This window comes from Delphinapterus leucas, chromosome 19 (genome assembly GCF_059928025.1).
Source record: "Delphinapterus leucas isolate spDelLeu-1000000601 "Yukka" chromosome 19, BTC_Dleu_Yukka2, whole genome shotgun sequence".
NCBI lineage: Eukaryota > Metazoa > Chordata > Mammalia > Artiodactyla > Monodontidae > Delphinapterus > Delphinapterus leucas.
The window spans coordinates 21443003-21457327 of NC_143147.1; the positions used below are offsets into that span (position 1 = coordinate 21443003).

The 14325-nt window shown below is 38.5% G+C and overlaps 1 protein-coding gene across 11 annotated transcripts in view; it reads right to left on the reverse strand.

Annotated features, from left to right (window-relative positions):
- The window catches only part of GOSR1 (golgi SNAP receptor complex member 1), a 50600-nt gene extending 40979 nt beyond the window's left edge, over window positions 1–9621 (reverse strand). The window contains exons 1-4 of one of the 11 annotated variants that reach the window (XM_089900662.1): window positions 9047–9621; window positions 6589–6709; window positions 827–914; window positions 360–467 (exon numbers count right to left, since the gene is read on the reverse strand). In XM_089900662.1, the coding sequence (XP_089756788.1) occupies window positions 360–467; window positions 827–914; window positions 6589–6709; window positions 9047–9077 (348 nt within the window). In that variant the 5' untranslated portion in view covers window positions 9078–9621. The other 10 variants (XM_022595487.2, XM_022595486.2, XM_089900667.1 and 7 more) reach the window with 10 other exon arrangements.
- Window positions 9622–14325: the final 4704 nt, after the last annotated feature.

Here is a 14325-nt window from a genome sequence, read left to right on the forward strand (position 1 = left end):
TTCAAAGCTTGATGAAAGTATACTCTAAACCACCATATGACTGCTTATGCGTGACCACTGGCTATTTCACTATTTCAGCTAGCTAGCAAGATCTTCCACAGTAGAAGTATACTTACCTACTGATGAATATTATTCAATTTTACCAGGCAAAAGCAAGAGCTGCTAACCATTTACAGAATTTTATAATATCAAGAAAAACAAAGTAAAACAGGACAAACTTCTATAGCATGGCATTTATCCTCTTACAAGATTTTTCCCTTTGTTCCCCTACATACATGTGAACACATTCTATTCATAGAGTAAAAAAAACCCCTAAAACTTCCTATAATAACATAAAAATCTCAAGCCCAATGTACTACCTGCAATATGTCTCTATGTCGCTGTAATGTATGCATCAATGCTGCATTCAAGGAGGGGACACCGGCACTGTTGGTATATTCTGCCATTTTATCATTTACTCCTGTAAGCTAAAACAGAAAAAAAAAAAAAAGAAAGAAAAAGAAAACCAATAAAAATATTTTAGAAAGCACTGTAAAGAGATAAAAGTAAATTATATGCCTATATGCCTTTCTGGCTAACAGCAAAAAACAAAACCAAGAAGACAGCAGGCAAGGATTCAGTATTTCCCAAAAATAATCCATAAAGGCTAAAATAACATCCATAGGACCTGGGAATGGCTGTCATCAAAATTCAAGTGGCCTGGGGAGGCATACACCTTGAATGAAAGGGTGATTTCAATAAATATGTCTGCATTAATATAATCTAGTACCATATCTAACAGGTACACAGTTATTAGCAAAACAGCCATTTAACAGAAGGTACTTACCCTTGCCAAAAGCTGTTCAATCTCAATCGCCATAGTTTCAAACATTCTGTCTTGGCTTGATCCATTTAAAAGGGGTGTTGTGTCAGAGCTGAAGAGAAGTTCAAATAAAGAGTATCCATTACTTAAACCTAATCCTTTAAAATATACTTAAAATAATAAGGTAATTATTCTTAAAGAGGTCAAGTGGAACCCCAGAGACATTCTTTTTGTTTCATAAGAAGTTATAATTTTATAGAAGTTTTTCTATAAAGATCACACATCCTAAATATTAAATTCAGTATAAAATATAATTGAATGTAAGACTGTCCCAAGCTTTAATACATCCAATCTTAATAATGCAAAGAAATTCTAAATGCTTGTTTACTGTTTCCCAAATGAAAGTAACTTAAACTATGGCAGTGCCCAATTAAATGCTGTATCTAAAGGAACAAATTATGTGAAATAAAATTGCAGACCTATGTAGTACAGCATCTAAGAAGAGCCATAAAATGTATTACAAATTATGTTAGCTCTGTGAGGAATAACCTTTAAAATTTTTACCTCAATTATGGTTCCTGAGACCTTAATTTAAGTTCTGTTTTCCTTCTATGACTCTTTCCAAGAAGAAATAAAATTGAGATTTAAACAATCCACAGATTGGATAAATAGTTATTAAATAATCAGGAACTGGCTTTAAGTCTAATACAGATAGCCACATCCAGCAGGGAAGTTTTAATACCAATCCTTTACATTTCCACTTATATTACATAATTGTTTCTGTTTTGCTTTGCAAAAATGTATTTAACTGTCTTTTGAAATCTTAATAGTCAATCCTAACTTTTTACAAGTGAAACTATGTTTGACAAATTCAAATTCTAAAACCACATGTCTTGAAAGTTTCATTTGTCTCTTCTGAAAAACCATTAACCTTCATTAGGTCCCAAGTGGTATATACTATCATATGAGCAGCTGCAGCTCAATACTGATCTTAGTTATACTGAACACAGATAAATACCAGGAAACGACTATGCTCTCCAACCTTACTGAAGACTTTTTCTTGCCCTGTGACAGTTGCTTGGGTGCAGTAAATGAAAAGATTAAATAACCAGTTTAATGGTAAATTTACCTTAGCTCTTTCCCTTTTCCACATACACATCTACAGCAATAGTAACAAGCAGTGAAATAGCCAATAAGGAGGATTTTTATTTTAGGATGTTTAACTAGGTCCAAATTTTTATTTCTTTAAAAATTTTAATTTATTTGCCTTAAAACATCTCATTCTTGATCATGTATCAGAGCCAACCCAAGGTTCTCTGCTTATCTCAGAACATGCCCATGTGAAATGCTCTATATACTACTAATACAGATCCTCCCCTACCAGAAATAAGAAAAAGAACAATGGGCCAATAACATAAGCTCCGTCAGGAGGAAAACTGCCTATGTCTTGCTCACAGATATATGCCTATCACTGAGAATAGTGCTTGGCACACAGTAGATGCTCTTTAGATACTTGTTGAATGGACGAGGAGGCAATCTCTACACTCACCATTCTCAGGGAGGTATGAGTCCGGGGAAAAGGTCAAAAACATACTCTCCACAATACTAAGATTCAGTTAAATTTAATTCATTTTATAAGTACATGGTGATTCATAAGACCATAAAGTTCTCAAAATACAAAAAGTAAAAAAATTACTCCTGAAAGAAACTTCTGGTCGTCACTGAGTTTATTCATTATGATGTGCTTTCAACCTGGGCAACAAACAAAACTTTAGAATGCACATCGGATCTTGGTCCTCATGGCTCTAGGTTTCTCATTAAAAGGGACAGTGAGGCTGAAGTAATTCCACAAACTAATTTCCAATTTGTTGTAGAATTTCTGAGGGAATGTTCTTGAATAGTTTCCCTTTTAAAGGAGTCATAAAAGTACAGGCATACCTTAGAGATATTGTGGGTTTAGTTCCAGACCACCACAATAAAGCAAGTATCTTGATAAAGTGAGTCACACTAATTTTTTGGCTTCCCAGTGCATATAAAAGTTACGTTTACAATTTACTGTAATCTATTAAGTCTGCAATAGTATTATTCTAAAAAACCAATGTACATATCTTAATTTAAAAATACTTTATAGCTAAAAAATGCTAACCATCATCTGAGCCTTCAGTGAGTAATCTTTTTGCTGGTGGAGAGTCCTGCCCTGATGTTGATGGCTGCTGACTGATTCGGGTCCTAAAGGCTGGGGCGGCTGGGGCAATTTTAAAAAACAAGACAATACTGAAGTTGCTGAATTGATGGACTCTTCCTTTTGTGAACGATTTCTCTGTGGCAGGCAATGCTACTTGATAGCATTTTACCCACAGTAGAACTTCTTTCAAAATTGGAGTCAATCCTCTCAAACCCTGCTGCTGCTTTATCAACTAAGTTAATGTAATATTCTAAATCCTTTGCTGTCATTTCAACGATCTTCATAGCATCTTCACCGGAAGTAGATTCCATCTCAAGAAACCATTCACCTTTAAGAAATTTATATATCTACAGGAAACAACTCCTCATCTGGGCAAGTTTTATCATGAGACTGCAGCAATTCAGTCACATCTTCAGGCTTCACTTCTAATTCTAGTTCTCTTGCTATTTCCACCACATTTGTAGTTATTTCCTCCACTTAAGTCTTGAACCCCTCAAAGTCACCCATGACGTTTGGAATCAACTTCTTCCAAATTCCTGTTAATGTAGTTATTTTGACCTCGTCCCATGAATCATGAACGTTCTTAATGGCATCTAGAATGGTGAATCCTTTCCAGAAGGTTTTCAACTGACTTTGCCCAGATCCATCAGAAGAATTACTATCTACGGAAGCCATAGAAATGAATTTCTGAAATAATAAGACTTGAAAGTTGAAATTACTCCTTGATCCATGGGCTACAGAATGGACATTGTGTTAGCAGTCATGAAAATAACATTAATCTCATTGTACATCTCCATCAGAGCTCTTGGGTGCATTGTCAATGTGCAGTCATACTTTGAAAGGAATCTTTTTTCCTGAGAGTAGGTCTCATCAATGGGCTGAAAATATTCAGTAAACTATGTTGTAAACAGATGTGCTGACATCCAGGCTTTGTTGTTCCATTTATAGAACACAGGCAGAGTAGATTTAGCATAATTCTTAAGGGCCCTAGGATTTTTGGAATGGTAAATGAGCACCGGCTTCAACTTAAAGTCACCAGCTGCATTAGCCCCTAACAAGAGAGTCAGCCTGTCCTTTGAAGCTTTGAGGCATCAACTTCTAACTATGAAAGTCCTACATGGCATCTTCTTCCAATAAAGGGCTGTTCTGTCTACACCGAAAATGTGCTATCTGGTGTAGCCACCTTCATTAATCACCTTAGCTGCATCTCCTGGATTACTTGCTGCAGCTTCTGCATCAGCACTTGCTGCTTCACCTTGCTCGTTTATGCTATGGAGACGGCTTCTTTCCGTAAATCTCTTGGATCAACCTCAACTAACTTCACGCTTTTCTTCTGCAGCTTCCTCACCTCTCTCAGCCTTCACAGAATTGAAGAGTTAGGGCCTTGCTCTGGATTAGGCCCTGGCTTAAGGGAATGTTGTGGCTGATTTGACCTTTTATTCAGACCACTCAAACTTTCTCCATATCAGCAATAAGGCTTTTCACTCTCTTATCATTCGTGTGTTCACTGGAGTAGCACTTTTTAATTTCTTTCAAGAACTTTTCCTTTGCATTCAGAACTCGGTTGTTTAGCACAACAGGCCTAGCTTTCAACTGATCTCGACTTTCAATATGCCTTTCTTACCAAGCTTAATCATTTCCAGCTTTTAATTTAAAGTGAGAGACGTGCAACTCTTCCTTTCACTTCAACACTTAGAGGTCACTGTAGTTATTAATTGGTCTAATTTCAATACTGTTGTGTCCCAGGGAATAGGGAGGCCTGAGGAGAGGGAAAGAGATGGGGGAAGGACCTGTCCACGGAGGAATCAGAACACACATAACATTTATCAATTAACTTTGTCATCTTTATAGGGGTGCAGTTTGTGGTGCCCCAAAACAATTACAAAGTAACATCAAAGGTCATTGATCACAGATCACCAGAAGAAATATATCCTAATAATGAAAAAGTTTGAAATGTTGCGAGAATTACCAAATGTGACACAGATACACGAAGTGAGCAAATGCTGTTGGAAAAATGGCACCAACAGACTTCTAAACACAGGGCTGAAACCTTCAATTTGTAAAAAAAATGCAATATCTGTGAAGCACATAGAACAAAGCGCAATAAAACAAGGTGCGTCTGAATTAAGATCGTGATACACAGAGAACACAGGAAAAGCATCATGTAATCGTATCTCTTAACAGTTTGGAGTTTTAAAATTGTATACTCACTGGCATAGTCAAATGGGAGACTTAAATTCAGGAAAAATGCTTTCTAGTGATAAAATAAGTTTACTCATAGAAAAGAATATTCCTCATTCTCTTTACCTGTTAAATAAAGGCAAGCCGAAAGCAATGCATTGCAATCAAAGCTATGTGACATGCCAATAGCTTACTTTTAGCTCCTAAAGTCAATATGTTGGCCCTGCTATCTTTAATTCTTTAATCACGTGACCTTGTAAAAAGACGCAACACTGGCTATAGTACTGAAATAAGACTTTTGTTGGAATGTACACAGAAAGGTTTGGAGCATGGGCTCAGGATATAGAAAGATCTGGTTTCAAATCCAAGCTCAGTTTTTATTATCACTAGCTGAAAAAACATACCACCTACCACCAATCCTCAAGAAGGTATGTAAAATAAGTAAAAATGTTCCCAGCAGCCTTTATATAACGCTCTTAAAAACAGGACCTGAGGCATGATGAACACTCTTGTGTTTAAAATTATTAAAATAAGCAAAAATTAGAAACAACACTCATCTACAGAATAAACTGATACAAGCATACAATGTAATACTATATGCAGCAAATGAATATACTAGAGTTAAATGTATCCAGAGCTTAATCTCAAAAATAATGTTACACAAAAAAGCAAGTTGCAAAATAACTATTATGAATTGTTCAGGAACACAAATATATATGTAGTAAAAATATATGGAGATTACCCAGAGGGAGAAAATGGGATGCCATCAGGGGCCTCAACTGAATTGGTAATGATTATTTCTTAAAGTGGGAGATAGGCACATGGGGATCCATTATATTATTTTTTATATCTTCCTAAGTGTCTTAAATATTTCCTAATATTTTTCAAAACAAAGTGGATGGCCTAAAGTGAGTTTCAAAGATAAGAATACATTTAAATATGTTCAAAATAGTAGTATACCAGTTTCTCAAAAAAGAACCAAAATTTAAAAGAGCTTCGATCATTAACAGTGAGGATACACACTGCATTAGATTAACTCTAAAACACCAGAATAGCAGTAGGTATACTGTGCATTTGAGTAGTCTCTCAGATCCATTTAGCAATCAGAAAATACAAGAAATACAATGTGGGCAAAGCAACATTTCCTTATACTGGCTTAGTTCTGATGCAAACTCACTCTTAAGCCTTAGCATTTTCCTCCTGACAACAACACAGTCTTTGCCTAAGGATCCCAAATAAATGTTCGTCTCAAGACTTAAGAATTTTTATAAGTCACTAAAAAAACAAGGCAAAAACAAAAAATAAAATACCAAAAATTTACCAATAGACCAAGTTACAGAGTTATATATTTTACTTTATTTTTTTTATGCTTCAAAAACATTATATAGTTTAAGGCATAATAGAGAGAATCTGGTAGTACCTATACCTGTCGCGTCTTCCATCTCGGGCACTGCTGTGACTGTAACTTGTACACAGTTTACTGAAGGAAACTAGTTTCAGGTCAAGCTCATTTTCCAGCTGTCGCGCCTGTTTCCTGAGATCTTTAACAAAATTACAAAAGCAAATAATTAGACACAAAAAATCCATCAGTAGATATAAAAATCACAAAACTTTTCTGAAGAAAACAAACTATGAAAATGATCATATATCTAGAGTCTCCCTTAAAGAAAAGTATTAAAAGAAGCAAACCAAACACCTACCCAGGAAAGCAAATTGTCACTTATTTAAACTTCAGATGAGGCAAAAAGGGGAGAAACAGTGGGAAATGCAAATTTTCAGCTTTATCCCAAAGACAGCTAGACAACAAATGCTGTTCTAACATCCCTGAAATTACTTATATAGCAATAGTTAAAATTTTTAATTTTAATTCAGGGGAAAACAGAAGAGAATACAAACCACAAAGGAACCGAGTATGGTTTATGACAAGCATTATATCAATTTACCAGCTAACTTTATAAGAAAGAAACCATCACTGTTTTTGACAAGGATTTTCCTATCTCTTTATGTTCCAAAGCTTTATTAAGCTTATGAAATTCTTAACAGTACAGTGAGTAAGTGCTTGAGTGTAAAGAAAAAAATCACTGACAAGGATTTAAAAAACTGTCTTTCAATAAGCTTACTGAAAGATATTTGGAGAGGATGAGTTTGACAGTAAACGATGTGCTACCGACAAGGTCAAATATAAGTAAAACAGAAATAACAGTGTAAGTTTTTAAAGAACAGAAGCAAACAAGCACGCAGAGAAATTGGTATACTGGTTTGGCATCTAAGGTGGTTGAGTGAGAGGAAGCCCATATCTAGATGTGATACTCTCATTAATGGTGAAGTAGAGGTCAAAATAAAAGGGCTGAAATACAGAAGGCATAGTATAAAGATCTCATCTTTCAGGAATAAAAATATGAAACATTATTTCAATATACTTATCAGCAACCAGAAGTAGGAAGCAGCATGCAGGTAATACAGGGGAGCACATTTTCTCAGAGACCAAACCTCAGTTAGAATCTCAGCTCAGCCTAAAGTTCTGAAGTTCTGAGAACTGGCTCTGATTTATTCACAATCTACTTAACCTATGAATCTCTGCTTTTTGTTTTTTAAACCCCTAGCTTCAGGGTTTTCCTATGCATTACTAATCATGTGTTTAAGGCCCCTGGCACAGAGTAGGCTGTCAATAATAAGCCGCTATAATTATTAGAGCACGGCGCTTCAAGAAAGTATAGCCTAATGACTAATGTTCAAGATACCAACAGCCACTTCTACATAATTTTAAAATATTTTCTAGCTAGCACACACATTTCAAATAACCGTTTTAATACATGTTTTAAACTATAAGCATGCTTCTCTGTAATTAGTAACTGTCTTCTATAGTAGAAAACATCAAGTAAAAGCATTTTGAAAGTATGACAAGCAAGTATGGATGACCTTAGAATTAAGTATTTTAGACCAAGTGGCTGGTAGTGACAATACTGCTATTTGTGGTGGGTTCCAGAGGCTTCGGTGGGTAGCAAGAGAAAATAGGTTAAAAGGGAAAAGGGATTCGGAGAGTGGTTTCTATTTTGCAGTGAAGCAAAGAGACAACTGAAAGAAAAAGGTCAGCCTTCTCTGATCTCTGCTTATCATCATGGTCCAGGAATGAGTTTTACATGAGCCCATTTTATCAAACCATATTTTCAGATTAAATAAACTTGCTTGTCAAGTCACAAGATTTTTTTTGGTAGAAGAGGTAAAGCAAATGCAATAATTACAACTCACACTGGTTCTCTCAACTTTCTCTTTTTAACAAAACCGATTTCCAGAGCAGAGGGTAAAGTTATTTCCTCTGCCTTCAAACGCGACTCCACACCCAGTCCTCGAAGTCCCAGCCTGAAGGTGCCAAGAGGACCCAACAGGAGGGAGACATTCCGCTCACACAACTTCCCTCGATGGACCGGACTGACAAGTTTCTCCTTTCTCTTTTCCTACTCAACTGCCGAACAGTTACCTCAACTCTAAGGCGCTGACACCTCCAGTCTCCTGGACTCGGCATATTCTCGCTCAACACTCGTTTCCTCCCAGAGTTCACACCCAACCCCCTTCGTCCGAGTTCCGCTCCCCCCTCAACCCAGCTCTCCTCCGGCGACTCAAACCCTCTTCCTCTCGGTCCCGGCTCAGCCCTCTCTGCCCAACCCCTGCCCGAGGTCCCGCTGCCGCTCAGGTCAGTCCCCTCCCCAGACCGCACGGTCTCTACAGCCCCCAGGCCCAGCGGCTCGAACTAGCCCAGCCCTGCCCGTCAACTCAGCCGCTCCGGAAGACAGGCTCTTCCCCCTACTGCCTCCGCCAAGACCCGTCGTCGCTCAGCTCTTCTGCCCCTCGGCGAGACGCACACGGAAGTCTCCCCTTACCTTCCCAGTAATTGCTGGTTCCTGCCGCCATCTTTGTTGTCCAACGTCAGTCGGGATAGGAGAGTAGAGGCGCTGCGAGCCAGAGAGTCATTTCCACGCCTTCTTCCGCTTGGCGCCAGGGCCGATGGGATACGTGAGCTTCCACAGACACCGCCACCTGGCGGTCAATTCATCATTTTACACCTTTTGAGCAGCGAGACTGACAACTTCAGGTTTAGCACCTGACACTCCCTGAACATCTGCCTTTCTGGTGTTGCTATCCGCTCTCCACGCCCTAAACCTACATCATCGCCCTCAGCTGGGCTTATCCCCTCTCCAACAGGGACCTCCCAGGCTGAGAAGAAAGTTATCCTTAGACGCAACTACCTGTTTCCTTCACCTTCTCTCAAATGTGCATCTTCAGCCAGCCTCTTTCTCTTCTCCAAGCCAGAGGCTCTTTTCTTCCCAAGACCAACCTCTTCATGCTACCTCTGCCTGTGTTCCATTATCCCACATCTCTGATATATGTGCTCTTCTCCACTGGCCGCCTTTTCCTCTGTCTACGGTAGAATCCCAGCCCTCTTTCCTTCCCAGCCGCCAAATCTAAAAAGTGTGTGCTAACTGCTTCCATGTGCCTCATCCTGACCCCTCAACCTGTTAAAATCAGCTGTCCAAACTCACTCTTTATAGATACATAAATTATCACAGTTTGCTCGTGTCCACATTTTACCAGTTCTTGTGAAATGCATAAATCTTACCTCTTGTAAAGGTTTTAAAATCACACCTGGGGCTTCCCTGGTGGCGCAGTGGTTAAGAATCTCCCGGCCAACGCAGGGGAAACGGGTTCGAGCCCCGGCCTGGGAAGATCCTACGTGCCGCGGAGCAACTAAGCCCGTGTGCCACTTCTGGGTGGCCAGCTTCTCCAGCGTCCATTATGGGATATATGAGGCAACATCTATTATGGGATATATGAGGCAAAAAGAAAACCAAGGAACTCACCACAGTGTCGTTCCTTGGATGCTGGAGGTCCCTTGGAGGTCCCTTGGAGGTTCCTAGCTGATCTGCCTTCTTCTCTCCAACTTTCTGAGTCTTCTTTGTTTTATATATAATGCATGAGGTTTTTTGCTGTGCTTAGTGGGAGGAATAGAAGAGAAATACATCTAGTCCATTTTGTCGAGAAGTGAAAGCCTCCGTTTAATTTTTAATAGATTTTAATTATCTGCTAAAATTCTTCACCTTGGGGGCTTCCCTGGTGGCGCAGTGGTTGAGAGTCCGCCTGCCGATGCAGGGGACACGGGTTCGTGCCCCAGTCCGGGAGGATCCCACATGCCACGGAGCGGCTGGGCCCGTGAGCCATGGCCGCTGAGCCTGCGCGTCCGGAGCCTGTGCTCCGCAAAGCGAGAGGCCAACAACAGTGAGAGGCCCACGTTACCGCAAAAAAAAAATTCTTCATTTTGTCTTATACTTTCTTGAATTTATTCCTTGCCATGTTTTAAAATTTCTGATTGATAACTGAAAAATCTGTAACTCCCATGGGACTGTTTCTATTTTTTTCTTGATCTTTCATCATTTGAGATGTGACAATAAAAGTAACTTTTAACTGGATGCTATATCTTATAAATTAAAATTTGTAGTAATCATTTGAGGCTCTAGATGGTATCTTGCTCCAGACACAGTTTGCTGCTTCTTGCAGGCAGTTCAAGTAGGGGCAGATCAGCTTACTCCAGTATGAGATGGGACTAATCCTGAGTGGGATTCTACATAAAAATTGGTCTGTTTCTGACTAGCCCTTACTTCTAATGTGTAGCCATTCAAGTGTCCTAACTTAAAGTTGACCGGTGCCCACTGCCTTGATAGGTGCTGAATTCATATTTCCTGTGGTACTGCCTAAAGCTTCTGCATGGTTCTCTGCCTCTTGCCTGGCCTCTCTGCTACTAGGCATTTCTAAACTCTTAGTCACCACTTATGAATCAACCAATAACTTAAGGTAAAAACTTCATTATTTTCATCCCTGAATTCCCTTTGCTAGGATCTTGACCCCTAAGTCTTTGTTACTTTAGTAGCTCTCCAATCCTTCGACAGGTTTTTTGGTTGTTGTTTTAAAATCTAAGCTTTTCTAATTATTCTTGATGGGAGGGTCTTTCTGTTTTAATCCACCCATAACTGGAAGTAAAGCTAAGTTATGTTATTATCTCTAACTTATCTGTAGATTTTTTGTATTTTTCACATGCACAATCATATCTACAAATAATGACAAATTTGTTTCTTCCTTATCAATATTCATATCTGTTACTGATATTTCCATGCTTCATGGCTGAGATCTCTTCTGTCCATACAGCAAAGTTCACATGCTTTAGTGGGGTTTTTGTTGGTTTGTTTTGGTGATAGGGAGGGGTCATAAGTGTTCCAATTTTGCAGTTTTCATTTATCGTGCAGGACTGTAAATTTTCCTTTTTCTTTTCTCTCTCATCACCTAATTGTCAAAAGGTCCATCTCCTTTTTCACTTTTTTTCTGTATTTTAGAGACTGCCCGCTTAGATTACACCAGCCCCTTTAAATTGTGCTCACTTTGAAGCCCTTTCTCTATGGTTTGTGCTCAGATCTGCTTGCACATAATTTTTAGAGCATTCAGACATAATTATGGTGCACTTAGGTCTTTTTGGCAGTAGTTTTACACTAACTTTAGGCCCATTTGCTGGCATCCTTCTTCTCTCTTTCTTGAAGTTCATCTCCCTCTGCCTTCTCTCCACAAAGCCTTGCTCTGAGGTGGGATTGGGGCAGGCATGTGAAAGTATATGCAGAGATTTGGTGATTTTTCTCATTTTATAGTTAGTTTGAAGTTTCAAAATTGTCTGGCTTCAAGTTACACTGAGGTTTTTGTATAGATTTACTTTTTACTTCTTGTTTTTGCCTTATTTTACAACGAAATATTGGGAGATGGGGAGCTTAGTTTGCCACCAATGTTTTCAGCTACCTGGACGTTTACCTTCATTCTTTTTAAAATTTTTTGGCCGCACCATGCGGCACGTGGGATCTTAGTTCCCTGACCAGGGATCGAACCCGTGCCCCGCAGTGGAAGCCTGGAGCCCTAACCACTGGACTGCTAGGGAAGGCCCTCACCTTCATTCTTGAAAGATGTGTTCAATAGAGAATTCTATGTTGGAAGTTAATGTCTTCCCTGGCACTTCCAAAGCTTAATTTCACTGTGCTGGTTTCCTTTGTGGGGAGTGATTCTAATCTCAGTCTAATTGCTAATTCTTTGAAGTTAATTTCTTTTCTTTCTGCTTTACATTTTTTTCTCTTTGTCTTTGATGCTCAGCAGTCTCACCAATGTGTCTAAGTGTGGATGTTTACTTTGTCTGTCTTGGATGGTGTTTCATCTACAGATACCATTTATCAATTTTGGAAAATTCTCCATCATTGTCTCTTAGTTTCCTATGCTTCATTCTTTCTCCTCTTTCTCTCTAGAACAAATGATCAAACATGCATTCGTCATATTTTTACCCTCTCCTTCCTATTTTCTACCATTTTGTCTCAGCTGCAGAGGAGAGAATCTATAGATCTGCCTTCTAGTTTCTGCTTCTCTGTGTCCAAACTGCCATTGCCAACTATCCATTTTAGTTTCTGTACTTTCATTTCTAGAAGTTCTATTATTTTACCTGTGATAGTCTCAGGTTTCTTTCTTTGAAAACAGTAAGTTTACTTGCTTTACAGTGTTTGATAATGTCGTCATCTGAAGCTGGTGAGCTTTTTCTGCTTTTTTTTTACTGGTGGTGTCTTATTTCTCTACATGCTTAGTTATCTTTTTCCATGTTTGGTCATCGCTCTTGAAAAATAGTGAGATCTCCAAATCTAGGACGGAGATACCTTCTGCTAGAGAAGATCTGAGTTGAACTAGAAGCAGTCCCACGTGGCTTGACACCTGGACTACCCAGGCTCTACATACCTGACTAGGTTCTAGACATCGTGTTCCCTCCTATGCTCACTCCTTTTCAAATGTGTTCAAGTCCCGCTGAATAGCAAACTGTACAATCCTTTCTCTTCTGCCCTCCCAACACCCACACCCTCCAAATAAAAGTCCAGCAGCCAATTCTATATTATCTTCGCAACTTTTCGGGAAATCTAAATCTTCTAAATTATTTTTAAAATCTAGCAGTCATCCAATTCAGCTATTACCATAACATACCCACTCCCCATCTATCCCATTCCCTAACTATCTTTAGGATCAATTTTTCTGGGCACCTGCCATCTTTCAAACATCAAGTCAGAAGTCGGTTGATCTTGAGAAACTCTAATAGGAATCATACAAAAAGAAGTGATGATAATACTTATAAATATTGCAATAACTGCAAATACTCGAAATTACTAGTGGTTCAGATCTAGCAATCTAGACCTTCCCTGTGATTCTTTCACTTTGGCTCAACCTCAGTGACAATCACAGAATATAATCCATATTAAAACAATTTCTATTTAATCCATAATCTCTTTCTACATGTTCTATCTTAAATTTCTCCTCCTCCTCATTTTCCACCTACAGCTCTGACTATATCAAAATCTCTTCATACAGCTTCTAATTGAATCAATAAACTGTCTTAGCTGAATTTGAGGCATCCATCTCTATATACTCCCACTTCCAATGATCACATTTTTCAATCTAATCAAGCTTCTCACCCTTCTGCTTTCAAGCTTTTTCCAGGCTGGCCTCTAAACCTGAATGACTTTCTACTCTAATTCTTGCTTGCCTCGTTGACATTTGTTTACACAGTAATAGAGAATAGGATTCCAGGCACAATGCCAAATAACATGCTTGCTTTTAACATTCTACTGATTAATGTAGGTGGAAATTGTGATACTAAAGTTAAAATTTGGCTTTATAGGCCGATTTCATTGGTTTTGAATTGGGAGTTAATGGTGTATTTATCTGAGGCTTGTGAACAGCATAGCATCAGTTGGCATTCTAACTGCAAGTGAGGGTGAGAGGTGAAGACCTACGTGATAGCATTTATTCATAACTGAGTAGTGCATTAGCATTGAGCATTCATGTTTACTTTGCTGAGAACAATCAGCTTCTAGAAATCTGAAAAACTGAACATAATCGGTAGGTTACTATTTATGACACAAAACAAAAGTTTCTTGATTGAGTTATGAGAAAACTCCAGACAAAAATTCAGGAAAATATTTCAAACGTTGGGGAAAAAAGAGCCATCTTTATGGTTCATGTTTCTCGCAGCACTTAAGTAAGGCTGTTTTCACTGAATAAGCATAAATATAATCTAATTTTATTTAAAAACAAATATGAA